At 36.2% G+C, this 15,574-nt stretch overlaps 1 protein-coding gene across 1 annotated transcript; it reads right to left on the bottom strand.

The window, feature by feature from the left end:
- Nucleotides 1–988: 988 nt before the first annotated feature.
- LOC140874482 (uncharacterized) lies at nucleotides 989–9,264 on the bottom strand. The gene is made up of 3 exons (XM_073277772.1): nucleotides 8,962–9,264; nucleotides 8,815–8,865; nucleotides 989–1,079 (listed from the first exon to the last, which is right to left on the bottom strand). The coding sequence occupies exons 1-3, from the start codon at nucleotides 9,243–9,245 to the stop codon at nucleotides 989–991; spliced, it is 426 nt and encodes a 141-aa protein (XP_073133873.1). The 5' UTR covers nucleotides 9,246–9,264.
- Between the last annotated feature and the right edge of the window lie 6,310 nt (nucleotides 9,265–15,574).

The raw sequence follows: 15,574 nt of genomic DNA, 5'->3' as shown, positions 1-15,574 counted from the left end.
AACCGAATTCTACGGTCATCGTTGTATTCAAGAGAATCAAATAACTGGTCGATTTCTTCTAACCAATTCACACATTCCACTGCACTCTCTGAACTTCTCAGGGTTGGGGGTTGAAAGGTCTGGAACCTCATCAACAAGGCTTCCATCGGTGTTGGAGTAACATCCATTCTTCGGTCGTAGAACAACCTCGTTCAATCGAATTTCGATACGAAATGTTCCAGTTCAAAAATTTATCGAGGAACGCATATTTCAAATTCAAGAGCATTAGGACACAACATCTCAATCTCAACTCAATCATCTCGTGTCCATAATCTCTATTCAATAATTTTCTTCTATCTCAGAAATATTCAGTCGCAATTGAGAAACAATTACAGTTTATATTCCAGATAATTCATGCTTCACAAATTAAACCACAAAATCATGCAGTCCAAATAATCTTCACGTAATAAAGCATGCTCGCATGGTATTTAAACAAACAATTAAATAACTCAATCACATGCGAGAATTCAATTCATGCGAACTCGATCTACCCTGCTCACTCTAATTCAGTCCCAGAAACTTATCGCTCTGATACCACTTAATGTGAGACCCCGTTTCTAATCCTCTAATATCGAATAATTAAACATAATCGAACACAATAAGCCGCGGAAAATGAATCAAAATTTTTTTTTTTTTGAGCCTCACGCCCGCGCGAGGTCATCACCTCGCGCGCACGCAGGCTACGCGAGCAGAGGCTCGCGGAGATGCTCGCGCGCGCGCGGGCAAAATCTCCCGAGCCTCTTCAATCTCCTCGCGCGCGCGCAGGAAAAATGGGCAGAGGGGTCGAGGAGCCTGCAAAAACAACCAACAAGGCAATTCTAAACATTCCAAGTTCAAACATAATACAAATCAATATTTAGAACATGTCAAATCTAGGTTCTGCCCAAAATACAATAACCAGTCGAGTTTTATAAATGAGTTCCACCGACTCAACAAAACTAATACAATTTCAAATAGACTCGACCCTACGACACGGAGTCTCACTTCTATCAATCTCACCCCAAGCTAACCAGGACGACTCGGTCCAGCTCCTGATCCTCCTGTTGCCAAGTTACACATACAAAACAAAGACAACAGCCGGAATAATCCGGTTAAAATATAATTTCTAAGTAAAAGAGACAAAGCATGCATATCAAATAATATATCGAACGCGATATATGAAATAACCAAACAATAGTTCCAATAGCATGTCAATAACTCCAAATCAATTGCATAAAGTGCAATGCATGTCTTTAAAACAAGGATTATCAAGTCTGGATAATCACAAGGTAAAAGTTCTCTTTTCTCAATTGGGATCCCGAGGACAAAATATCACCAACACACCGACTCTCCCGATCGAGGTGGACGGTGCATATTTTTCTCCTCTAGACTCTGGGCACATATAGAGAGTGTTTCTCGACAATTGGTAAAAATCTGCTAACCAATGTCACTCAACTATAGTCCAGAACATCTAACTCTTCTGGGCCTCTCTTGCCCGCAAAACAAATGTAATTGGCTCAATATAAATGCAATGCAAATCAAAACTCATTCAACTGATTCCAGTAAAATAAATAACATATAATTCAAGAAGTATGCAAGTATGTGATTTTCCCTAGGACACTCGAATCATTCCGGATTCGAGTTAATCGTCCTATACCATTCCAAAGTCGTCTTTTACCTCTTCTTTGATTGACGTAGCTGAAATACGGACAAGCTACAAGCACAAAAGGCTCAATCAAACATCATTCGATTCAAGTCAAATAATAAAGTAACCTCGATATCAAACCTCGATCAATTCGTCAACGATTCGAATTCTGTAATTTCTGGACTCCAAAATCTGTAACTGAATCTGAAAGGAGATATAAAAGAATTCCAATGTCAATCCATCCAAATCAACCATTCAAACTCAATTTCAACTCCTAAATCCAAAATCTCATCAATATAAACGATTGATATTCCAAAACTCAAACTGGCGGCATAACGGCTATAACTGATCAAACCGGAAATACAGACAGTATAATATCAATCCAATAAACTCAAATCAACTATCAAACCCAAAAATGGCTCAAACCCAACAAATCTCCAAAACCCAAATTTCGAATAATCTTCCAAAAATCAAAACAATTCCGAAAGACGCTCAAAACTGACTGAGAATAAACGATCAGAACTCTGCCAAGAATAACATACTCGAAACTCAGTCGATTCTAACAACATACAAAAAACAAAACGTATCTGATCGGAGAAATACTTACGGTATAACGGATCTCTCGCTGCCGTGGTCGCTAATCTGCCTTCAGAATTAAATTCCAACGGACGGATCGACCGGAAATCGAAATCACAAATCTTGGAATGGGTTTGGGGCGTCGTCTATGGAGGATAGAGGCGAGGGAGAGAGGAAGAAGAAGGAGAGGGAATGAAGAAGAAAAGTCAAAAGCCCATTAAATATCTAACAATCTCCATTTTTGCATTTTAGTCCCTGAAAAATCCAAAATTTGCAAAAAAGATCCTGATCAAAATCAAGTCGGCTCTTGAACTCTGAAATCTCCGATTAACTCAATTAAGCTCAATTAAGATAAATTCGGGGCGTACAACATCATTCCATATTCACAAATAAAAACTAGGAGCATATAACATTTTAGCATTCAAATTACTCCCTTAAAGGTAGGAAATATTGTATAGGCTATTCACGTAGTCAATGTAGGACCTTGAAATAATGACGAATGGGGGTTTATCACACGTTTACATGCATGCCATTCGATTTTCAATAAGGCTCAAACAAGGTACTAGAGATACATGCATTAATAGGTAGCTTGAAAGGCTCAAACGAATTCAGAAAAATTTTCTAAATCACTCCTAATCACAATTTTGCCTGTATTTCGCCTCGAAGAGTGTTTGAACTAGTTCTAGACAAGTCTCAATCCACAATTAATTCATACAAATATCAATCAGTGCAGAAAAGATAATCATCAGCAGTAAACGATGATTTTAAACAATTTCAGATTTTTTTTTCGTACCTCAATGTACTAATATTCGTGTAGGCTCAACTGGGCAACTAAGGATAAATTTCAAAAAAAATATTAAGCCCAACAAATCCAAACAATGCCTCAATCATTTTTATGTTTGTTTGTCTCAAAATTCAGATTCAAGCAAAATCACAGAGTATATAGGAGTTCAATTGTTCACTTGGTTCCGTTCATTTAAAAAATTTTTCAGCTAGGCAGATATTCATGGATTTCAATTACAAAACAAAAAGTTAACTTCATTGGCCATCAATCCATTTCATTCATGACTTCTCAACAACAATCACCAAAAACCATAACTACATGAATTTCTCAAAGTCAGCCACACACCAACACAACACAACTCCTAAAACTAAACAACTCAAATAAAAACACAAAACAAAAGCAAAAGCAAAAACTAAAAAAAAACAAAACAATAACAAACAGCAACAAAATTCAGAAATGACACAACTCCCCCAAACTTGGTACATTCATTGTCCTCAAGGAATAAAACAAGAAAGCATGAAGGACACGTACCGCAAACGAAGACCGTCAGTGGTCGTCATCATCACCAGCATCATCATGGTGGGCAGGATCAGTAGGGCCAAAAGTGGGTGGCCACTGTGGATACGAAGGGAATGGGTGAGCCGAACTAGCAGCCTGTGAGAACTGATGTCGCAAAGCATCTGTGAAATCCATCATATAGTCCATAAAGACACCAGTGGTCTGCTGAAACGTCTAAAACTCTTGACAGTGCAATCGCAATTCATCCTCCAAAATAGCAACACGATCAGGGGTGCAACAGGAGGGGCCTGAGGTTGAGGGGCAGGGCCTCGTCGTGCAGCTGCTCTCTCATTAAAATCTCGCCTCTCAGCGCGAGTTCTGTGCTCAGAATTTGGTATCATACGAAATGGGGCATGACAAACAATAGGAGTAGTAGCTTTCAGCAGTTCTTCGTTCTGGCTCCACTCTACTCCCGCTTCTTCACAAAGATCAGTGATAAGTACCGGCAATGCAAAGCCGCCAGTCGTCTTACCTGCCGCCACACCTTGAATCGTTGCTTGAAAAATCTGTCCCAAATCAATAGCTTTGCCTTCCAAAATACAATAAACAAGAATAGTGCGGTCTCGGGTCACCTCATGCTCGTGGTCTGTTGGTTTAAGGCGAGCACACACAAAGTTATATTACAGCTTAGCATCAGGAATCAGTTCGGTCTTCTTCAATTTGGAGGGCAAGTGATCACGGCCCATTCTCCATTTCGCTCCCGGAATACATATTCGGCTTAGAATCGCCGTGTAATCCACTTCATTATCTCGGAATTCCGCGTAATCATCGTGAAACATGGGCGGGAGGTTGTACATTGACCGGCTAAATCGGTTTGATAAAAATCTACTGGCAAGCGCACTAGGTCAAGTAATAGTAAAGTGGACAGAGAGTCCAAGTATCGATCCCACAGGGACTGTTGTCAATTCTCAAGATTTAATTATTTTACTTAACCTAGACAAAATAATAGAAAATATTTTGAATTAAATAAAATAAGAATATAAAATAAAAACTGCTTAAGAAATACGAATAAAAATAACTAAAGATAAAAATAATTAAAATAAAAACAACCAAGACACACGTAGGTACCGAACAAATCTTGTAACATGTAGTCGATTCAGGACTCAGATTTAATCTTAATTCACGGAAATTCTCCTAATTTGTTCAAGGACTATTTCTAGAACAATCAAACCTATTCAAATATTGATGAACTAATCTTTCGTAATTCTAATCAAATTTGAATGCATTAAATATTTGTGAAAATTCAGTTTACACCCAAACCGCACACTGAAACCGAATTCTATTTCTAGTCGATTTTACAATATGTTAATTATCAGAGTGATCAAAATCAATACCTCCTCTGTCGACTTGGAATCGATTAACATGCAAGCAAACAGTTGATCAGACTATTAACAAGATAAATATAAATCTAACAATCAATAAAATAAAATCAACTCTGAAAAATCCCAAACAAACATCCAAGTTTTCTACATGAATTTGTTCGGCCCAATCACGTCGTCTTGGTTGAAAATAAACTACTCAATAATTAAAAATAATAATTCAAAAATAAAAATAAAAAGAAGAAAAGAAAGAAGAAATCTTCTCTCTCAAGCCTTGTAGCCGCCTCCTCTGTGTTGTGCGCGTTTTAGAACTTCGAAAAAAGTCAAAAATATGTTATATCTTGTATATATATGGTCCGGAACGCCTACCAGTTAATTTCCTTCACAAAATAGGACTTTTCGGAGCACATATGACCCCCGAACATGCGCGCGCGCGGGGTATAGGCCTCGCGCACGCGCAACACATAAAAACAGAGGCCTGGACACGAAACTTGCGCTCGCGCTCGCGCGCGCGCAGTACAAAAATTCTACACCGAGCAACGATTTTCAAAAATTCATATCTCAAGATCTAGCCGTCGGATTGAGCTAAAATTTGGACAGAAGCTTCCAAACATCTTGAAATTTAATCTGAACAGTAGAGATCGGATTTGAAGATCTCTAAAATTAAATTTTATTTTTTGAACAAAGCTGGTCCGTAATTCACTCTTCAAAAATATATTTTCCTACAAAATTAATCCAAGGAGTGAAATACACACACATGCACTAAAACACATAAAAACACTTAAAAATAATATGATGCACACAAAATAAATATAAAAATAACATAAAATAATGCATACAAAATGCACTTATCAAGACCCCCATACTTAACTCTTGCTCGCCCTCGAGCAAGACATGAAAAAACAACATGCAAACAAAAACATAAGTAAGGATGATTCATAAATGTGCAAAGCCTCTGAGAAGTTTAATCACAAAACCAAAAACACAGACATGCTCTCAACTTTTCATAATACACCTTCGGTTTAACGTGAACGTGTGTGTGTGAAATGTCATTTCAGTTTCATACAACTTAGACCGAATTCGTCTCAAATCTGCTTAGCGACCTATGACAAATCAGTGCAAGTTTCACTCTTCAAGTGCCCATTCCTTCCAACGACCTCTAGACTAAACCCACTCCGTTGAGATAATGAATTACACACCTCCGGATTTTGCACCCGGTATTGCATTAGCCCCAATAATTACCCGCTGACTTAGCTATAACTGGCTAGGATACGAAAAATCATTCTATTTTTTCTTTCTAATCCCCTCGTCTATAGCCTGGATGGAGCATCAATCCCATTGAATCCGCATACTTAGCCTTAAATTTAAATTTTTTTTTTTTTAGGCGCCGTACCTGTCCTTCCTCCCGAGCATGCAGAGGAGGATGACGCCGACCATTGAACCAGGGGAGTTTCGTTTTTCCTTTTTCGCATAGCATTTTGTTTATGTTGTTTAGTTGTGTTTTGTGTTGGGATGCATTGGGGACAATGCTTAGTTTAAGTGTGGGGGGATGCATTACATGCTTTTTGTTTATTTTGTTTGTCTTGCATTTTCTTGTTTTGTTTTTGCATGTTTTTGTTGTCATTGTCGTTTTGTTGTCCACATGCATGAGTTGAGGATGAAATTGTTAGCCTATGACGAGATAATTGAAAATTGATGGTTTTTGAAAAAAAATAACTTTTGATCAGATTTGAGAACCGTAGGTTGTTTGTTGAATATTCTTGAGCACACATGTTTAACCGGTGAAATTTAGCGATGTATTAGATATCGTGAATGTCTGTTGGACCATTGCACGGCAATAGGTTTTTGTGGAACATGATAGTTCTTGAATTTTAATGATTTCTTTGATGTGGCATATACTTTCTTGGGCGCACCTAAAATACTTTGTTTTTAAGAAGGAAAATCAATTTTTGGAAACCAATTAACTCCATCCGAGTTGTGAGCAAGATGTTTGAAATCCTATTCATCTTGTTTGTGGCTAAGTTTGCGGATCAAATGGGGTTAATTTTTGAAAAAATTTCTTTATGTATTACAAGAACAAGGCTACTATGAGTAGCTAAACAAGTTGTCTTCTCCTCTTCAAAGGAGTTGATTTATGTAATAATATCATGTCTGAATAATTTCTTTAAAGCCTCTTATTCTTTCATGCTCATATTTTATAATTAAATTTATATACTATACGCCTTAAGGTAGAAAATGAATTAAGGCTGTGATGGGTGTCGTTGAAGGAGCTTGTGCAGAAACCATCTGTTGCGACTGCGTGGTTGGAGTGTGAGGAGCACTTCGTAAAACTCGGCAGGTATGACCCGACGACAGTTTGGTCAAAGAGGTATTTGAATTTATTTCATCTTACGGAAGCATTTTGGACCCTAATTCGGAGTATATCGGCTGGAAACCTTGCGTAACTGATAGTCTTGCATGGCCGAGACTGGTTCGATAGGTTAACAATACCACGTACAAAGGATTAGTTGCTAAATAATATTTAATTCAAAAATGGGAACCACTAGGGAGTTGAAATAAAGAAAATTGTGGTTAGGGAGTTAAGATAAAGTTTGAAGGGTTGGTAGGGATTTTTAAATCATTTACCCAAGATACATAATGTAAAAATTCATAAATTTTAAATAAAAATTATAATTATTTTAATTATAATATTTAAATGTTGGGCTAATTGCATTTACATCCCCTTTGAAAAGTTTAAAAGGCATAAAACACCCTGTGTAAAATTAATAGCATGTTAGACTCTATGTTTTAAAAAAAATTAGCATAAAAACCCCTATGAGAGGGTATAAATGTGCCTGAGTTTGTATAACATATGAGAGGGTACTGTGTATTCATGACGCCTTGAGTAGACTGTTTTACCCAGTATTTTAAAGTCATTTTCTTGTTGCATATTAGTTTATATATCATTGCTTTCGTATTGAGCGTTTTCGCTCACGCCCTTGTGTTTGGTATTTTGGGTACCTTGTGGCGGGGCAGGTTTGAGGCTGGACAGTCCAGGTGACTCGCAGCAGGGTTGAGTTCATTTCCTGTTGCAATGAGAGTTTAGCGGTAGGGCTTGTGACCCTAAGACTTTCAATTTGGTTGTATAAGAGTATTTATACACTTTTGTTATCGTCGGTTGTATTCTGCCAATTGGATTTGTTGTATTTTAAATATTCCGCTCTTTACGCTTTAATTATTTATTGCATGCGCTTTATTAACTCTGATTAGGTAGTGGATCCGGGTAGGATCGCTGCATTAATTAAAAAAAATGACTTCAAAAAAGAGGGTAAAGTCTCTGTTGCCAATGCCAACATAATCAAATTTTGTACATATATTTTTTTTTTGTGACATGAACCCGCAGCCGCTACCTTTCGGTGCACTCTGGGTAAACCCTCGGAATAACGCAATAGCCTGCAAACTACGCTAGTCAGGTAAACCACGCTGTGCAAACCCTGTACGACAGGCTAGTCGAAGAAAGTGTTGGCATGAGGAATCGAACTCCTGACCTCTGGACAAGAGTTCACCTACTCCACCAACTTGAACACCCCTTGGAGACATTTTGTACATATTTATTGGTTTGCACTGTGCTGTACCTCGAGATGTTATTTTGGACGTAGCCGGCCCAATGTCTTGCATTGTTTTGGGGTTAACGTTACCGGATAACAAGCCGGGATATGGAGATATTCTATGTAGCATTTTTTTTATGCAGCAATATTATAGTGTCACAAAAAAAAATGAATGAAATTAATTAATAATAATTCGCAAAGACAATTATATTGTCCTCTTCTTTATGAAATAAAAATGTGCGGACACAATATTCAAATATATATTCACAAACTAAAGTTGGACGACTACACCTAAAAAACAAAAACATGGATCAAAACATGAATGACCTGGAGGACGAAACCAGAGTCGGCCTGAAGACTGTAGAAACGGGAGCTCGCCTGTAAATTGATACATGAGCAGATTATTATTATTTACTTAAAAATCAAATGAAAAGAGGGAGGGAGGGAGGCATTAATATATTAGGGGTTAATTACCCTGCATTCGAAGAAGAAGGGGAAGCTCTCCGCGAAGAGGACGATGAAATCTGCCTCCTCCCCCGCTCCTGTTCAATATTATGACTTGTTACCTGCAGCTCCGCAAATATATCGTCTTCTGATATCGATACTAGGGAAGGCTTCCAGTACTCATGTTGCGGCGAGGCAGCTCCGTCCAGCTTCACGCTATGCTCCGGCACCGACAGTAGTCCTTTGTCTTCTGCAGACCGGCTGGAGCGCCCTGGCTGCAGGCAACAACTGAAGAATTCCAAGAGAAATTTCATGCTTAATTGGGAATGGCCGCTGCTGCTATCTATCTTTTTCATATTTATTATTGATGGAATATATGGTAGTTGCTTTTCTCGGTGGATTTATAAATATATATTCGTCTTCTTGTGTAATTGTTTAGTTGCTTTTGTTTTTATATTATTATTTGGATGAAGTCTATATTGGACCCATCCAAAGGCACGATTAGTGTTGGATTTGGTCTTGATTAAGAAGCGGTAATATTATGTTCTATATTTCTTTCTTTAGTACTATTTCATCCCGCCTTATCTCTCTCTAACCAGCGAGAACCTCAATTTTTTGTCTTCTAGTTTTATTATTCGCGATTTTAGTAATTTATATTATCAAATTAAATTTCAGTTTTAGTCATTTATCTTTTGATTTTGCCAAATTTTAATAATTCTTCTATCACAAGTGAGTAATATATGACAATACACACGTCAATGTCACATTATCAGCACCATATATATCAAAAAAAAAACTATAATTGCAAAAAAAAAAAAAAATTAAAAAAAACATAACAAAGATAGTTGACTAAAATTAAAATTTAGCTACATAACACCAAAATGCAAAGTGACTTAGGATCATCAAAGTTTAGTATTAGTTCCATAAACTGACTTTTTATTTTTATTTTATTTTTTTTTACTTTTAGTCTTTTATTTATGAACTACTAACGTAACATAAGATTGGATCCGGCCACCTCAACAGAGCAACCAAAAATGATTAAACTTACAAAAATCAAAATAGACTAATTAACTTAGTAACTAATTGATTTCATGTTATGTTTTTGGAATTTGAGAAATTGGTCTTATATTTTTGTATTTTTTTTTCAATTTTTATCATCTATTTATCAAATTTTAGTCATAAGTTTTTTTTAATTTTACAGTTTTGGTTTTATATGTTGTGAAATTTTATTGTTAGTATATGTGTGTGTGTGTGTGTGTGTGATTTTGGCATTTTTAAAGTATTGTTTATACTTTATAGTATAATTTTTTTTTAATTTTTGAAAAAGGAATTTATAAGTACTTGAGAGGATGGAAAAGTAACCATAGATATCTTTGGTTATCCAAAATGTTTTATCGCTTAAAAATTGTTGTCGTGCTTGTTTATTTCTTCCCCCTTTTGTCCAACCTTTATGAGTGGTCCTTTATGGCGTGCTTAAATGTTCTCTTTTTTTTAGCACATTGAGAAAAATAATTTGGTTTAAATCATTTAATCAGAAATTTTATATTGTACAGTGGCGGCTGTCGAGTGACGACCGATAGAATTATTATTATACCATGTTTTATTTTATTAGTGAAGTACATATTCAGTAATCATGATTAGGACACACAATTGACAAACAAGGAAGCATTTAGAATTGAACAAATCAATTACTTGATTGAAGGATTGAAGGGTTGATTTGGTATATATAATGATATATACGAGATATGACTTGGAGTTAAAATTACTTGAATTGAAGTTAAAATTTCACCTGAATAGTTAAAAGTTAAAAGTTAGTCGAAAATTAAAAATAGTGATGAAATTTTTTTTTGAAAATTTAGTGAAAAAAAACTCAAAATTGAACAAGTTGATGAATGAGTTAGTGGACAAATTAAACTTTAAAAATGTACTTAAAAAAAACAAAAAAATATATAGTCTTTTCTTTTATAATCAGTTGATACATAAATCCCATATAAAAAGGCAAAATGTCAATTTAGTCTTCTATATATTGGTGCGTAACATTTTTAATCATGTATATTTCAATAAATCAAAAATAGTTCTCTAATTATGTTTTTTTGATCAATTTTAATCCTTTCATCATAAAATCATGTAATTAAATTACCGATATCATTGTTAAATTTTTTAAATATGTGCTCGAAAAAATTTCTCGAAATATGAACGTGTTAGGAAATAAGGGTTGCACATAAGCAATTTTAGGTGTTATCACAAGGTGCTGACAACGCTTTCAATAACACCTCGAGTATTATGCAGCATAAAATAATTAAAGCGTGAATAAAATAAACAAGCAACCAAATAAATAAACTCTGATTATTAAGCAAGAGTATAAAATACTCTTGCAGCACCTCAGGGCAAAACATTCACTAAAAAACAATCAAAGAGTTTTACAAACCCTAAAATTAGTGATTATTGTAAAATCAATTTTCTCCAACATATGAGAAAATAAACGAATAAAATTAACTCCTAACAATTCTATGCAAGATAGAATAAATAAAAGAAAGCAAAGAGTTGAAAAAACTTGATGCCAAAACTTCGTAGTGACGAAAACTCTTTGATCTTTGATCTTCGAGTGTTCTTCAACGCATCAAGCAATCATGATCGATATGCTCTTTAGAAGATCTTCGATTTTTCTCTCAATGTACGTATGTGAAACTCTTAGGAAAATCTCACAGGCTCTCTAATTTTCGGTCACTTTCCTTATTGCACGTACATCTCCTTAAATAACACAAGAATCCTTCTTCAACATGTTTCCTTGTAGACGTAGGATTCTTTTGATTTGATCATATCAAATCTACACAAATAAATAAAGATATACGTTAGATATGATATGATAAATATTATAATAAGCTTAACAATATCTCCAATCGACTTACATAAGGAAATAAATAACTTATATAAAAGTTACTTCATGTCCAAAAAAGACAAAAGATATTAAATAAAATCTTTTCAAAACTTGAGAAATTTTAAGAATAAAATATTTATTTCAATCTCCCCCTTTTTGCCTTTTTGGACAAAACACATTTAATTTAAAAATAAATCAACTAACTCCCCCTTAATCAAAACTCCCCCTGAATACTAAAACAGATTCTCCCCCTAAGTGTAAGCAGAGGTGTTGTCACGAGATGTTGCAACATCTAGCTACAACACTTCAGATCAATAAGCAAATGTAAAAGAGAAACAAACATCATAGCAGAGCTTAAACACAAAAAGAACAGTTTTGATTAAGAGCAGATCAAAAACAACAACTTATCAGCAAAAACATCAAACTAAAAAAAACTAAACCAACTAAAGCAATATAGAATTGATTACCCTCATATGAGCCATCATCATCAGCAGCATCACTTTTTTCTCCCCTTTTTTGTCCAGAAGAGCCAGCTCCACGTAGCAGATTATCATAGTGAGTCTTCAACCCTTCATAATAGGCTACATCAACCTTAGACTGAGTGATCTTCTGCTCAGCATGAAACAATTGAGCTTGAATAAATGCAGTATCAACGTTCTGAGCAGCAGAGGGAGGTACAAAAACATTTGTGGCAAGGGAGGTGTTGTCAAAATCGGCCAAAACACCTGCAGCAACACCTGATTCAGACTAAGGTAGTTCTATCTCTCTGTTGACCCGCAACAATGCAGGTGCAATCTTTAACAGCTCGCCAGGTTCAGTAAGAACCTCATCATCATCCTTTTCAATCTCTTAAGACAGCAGCATGGAATAGATTAGGGATGAATAAGGCAGCTTCAAAGTTGGTTGTGTGCAATTTGCAAAGGCCAAGACTGTGTCAAACACCAGTCGGCCATAATTAAAATTGACCCTTTTTCTAATGGTGTACATGACTGGAGCCTGATGCTTTGTGACAAAGATGGAATTTCTAGATGGAGTCCATGTCTTGACAGCAGTCTTGTGTAGAACAGAGTACAAAGAAGTGAGATTTGCTGCAGACAACTTCTTGGGATGAGCTGGAAAAGTTGTTACACGACCACCAGTGATGATAGAGGTCATCTCATCCATGGTAGGCAGTGCTGCATCATCAACAAAAGGGGTACGGAGAAAACCATTGATGACAGCAGGACAAAAAGAGAAAATCTGTCCTCGCACATAAAATTTTACATACTTGACATATCTGGGATCCTTCACAACTTCAATAAGATTGCAATAAAACTCCCGCATTAGTTCCCTACAGTACGGACCGGCAGTAGTGATGGTGGCAAGCAAATTTCTCACCTCAAAGAATCTGACCATATTCTGAGCTCCATATTTCTCCACATCAATACTGTGTTCCTCAAGGAACTCACGGCCAGCATACTTATCCCAGCAATCTGAAACATCCTTTGTATAAAAAAAAAGAGGAGTAAGACTCATTTACCCGATAGTCTTCACTCAAGGTGTTGTCCAGGGTGTCGACAACACCTTCCTCAGCATCTTCTGCTTCTTCCTCAGAGTCATTAGAATATGACTCTTCTCCCAAGTCTTACTTAGCATCTGAGTCTTCACTTGAGTCAGTGTTGGAACTGTCAAAGGAATTTGGGTGATTATCAGCAAATTCCTGCAATATTTCTTCGTCTGGTTCATTATCAGATTCATGAATAGGAGCAGTATCAGCAAAAGAAGGCTTCTTGATTTTGTAAGTCTTCATTCCAGCCATAAATTTGGCAATAGAGGCTTCCTCATCATCGGAAAAAACAAGAGGAGCAGTGCATGAAGGTTCCTCAACAATAGGGACATATACAGATACATTTTCACTTCAACAACAACCGATGGATTCTCTGACTCTGTGGAATCCTCATCAGAGGAGGAATCGTCCTTTGATTTTTCCTCAGATTCAAAAGGAACTGGAATGGTTGGAACAGATGGTTCCATTGTAGTGGCTTTTCCTTTTACACGATGTACGAGCTTGAAATCTTCATCGGAGCTTGCATCACCAGAGGAAAATTCAATATTCACCAAAGACGGTCTCGATGATTGACCTTTTCCACGGAATCTCTTTGAGGCGGTGTAGTATGGATTATATCCGGCTTGTCTTTTCGATCGATGAGTCAAGGGTTTCGGAGGAAACACCTTGTTGACTACTGCAATATCTGGCATGTTTTTCACATCAATTTCATTACCTGGCTCTCCTGGAGCGATGGAGTCCAGGGGAGCAGGCTCCTCAGCAACTGGAATCAGGTCTTGCTCATTCACGGGGTGTGGTGACGGAGGTATGGTAACACCTTGAGCAGCATCCCCAGAAAATCCCATCTCAGAACGAATGTCTTGAGGATCAAAACCCGTTCCTGCCATTAAACTTTTCGAGAGTGTAAAAACAGAGAGAAAATTAGGGCAAGAAAAAAACAGGGGTGATGAGAATGAGGAGATATGAGAGTTAAAGCAAGGAAAAATATTTTCTAGAATAGATAAATAATCAAATATATATCACACACCACACTCTCTCTCCTATTATCGTTAGAAATACAGCCCCTCTAACGGTAATAAAAATGCCCAAACGGTAATAAGCTCAAACGGTAACAAATCCGATTCAAATTAGGCAACAAATCTTTCAATTTTTTGCAATAATCTCGGCCCAAATATTTCACCAAATATTTTTAAATTAAACTCCTCATCGGAATATAACACCACTGAAACAAAATTCAATCACATTCAATTCAAAATCAGTGGATAGGTCGAAAATTCAAAATTTTGTTCGATCTGAAATTCTTACCTTTCAGCCAAAAATATTCACGAATAAAAATATGTATGTCCTAATTATGTCAAAAACAGAATGAGACAAAAAAAATGCAATCATATGAAAAAAAAAAATTATATGTTGACAAGTGAGGTGCTTTCCACGGTTTTGGCAACATCTTCCAGCAACACTTCAGGATTCAGAAAGATTTTGGTATCCAATTCATTATTGCAGAAGTGGTAGTCTGCACACTAAAGGAAACGATCTTCAAAAGACCCCTTTAGGTAGATTTTTCCATTTTCTTCTGATTCTTCAATCAAATTTGATGATTGAATTGATTACATTTTACCAAATTGATAATTTGAGTTTCTGATGTTGCTATCACTTTTCACTTGGGACACGATCATGGAATGCACGAACGTCCCTCCACTACTTTGTGACTTAGTCAGAACTCTTCTTTAATTAATCCATACTAAACTGTAAAACATTTTGCAAAAAATCCTGAGTGAAAACTAGTCAATGGTTACAAGGTGTCAAACACATCACAAAACAGAATGAATGCATGAATGTAATATGCCTAATGAACCTAAAAATGCACATGCATGAAAAGGTGTTGTCACAGGGTGTTGGAAACACTCCTGACAACATCCTATTTCTGTCTATAATGCACACATACTGAGAGACTTCCTTAAACTGGAGAATCTCTTGAAATCCAAAGCTTTTGTGAATATATCAACTAATTGATTATTGATTCCAGCAAACTCAATTAATATCATGCTTTTCTCGACCAAATCTCGAATGAAATGATGTCTAATATCAATGTGTTTGGTTCGAGAGTGTTGTACTGGATTTTTGGATATATCAATGGCACTAAAATTTTTCACAGTACACAATAGGAGTATTACTCTTAATTTTATAATCATTCAGCATTTGATTCATCCATAGGAGTT

Source organism: Henckelia pumila, chromosome 1 (assembly GCF_033568475.1).
Source record: "Henckelia pumila isolate YLH828 chromosome 1, ASM3356847v2, whole genome shotgun sequence".
NCBI lineage: Eukaryota > Viridiplantae > Streptophyta > Magnoliopsida > Lamiales > Gesneriaceae > Henckelia > Henckelia pumila.
This window is presented reverse-complemented; position numbering and strand designations above follow the sequence as displayed.

Bases quoted from the DNA above. Each gene is read 5' to 3' on its own strand.
- LOC140874482 (XM_073277772.1), bottom strand. From the start codon at position 9,245: ATGAAATTTCTCTTGGAATTCTTCAGTTGTTGCCTGCAGCCAGGGCGC. The intron at 8,866-8,961 runs GTAATTAACCCC...ATCAATTTACAG, and splicing joins CCTTCTTCTTCGAATGCAGG to GCGAGCTCCCGTTTCTACAG. The intron at 1,080-8,814 runs GTCATTCATGTT...ACTTGGCAACAG, and splicing joins ACTCTGGTTTCGTCCTCCAG to GAGGATCAGGAGCTGGACCG.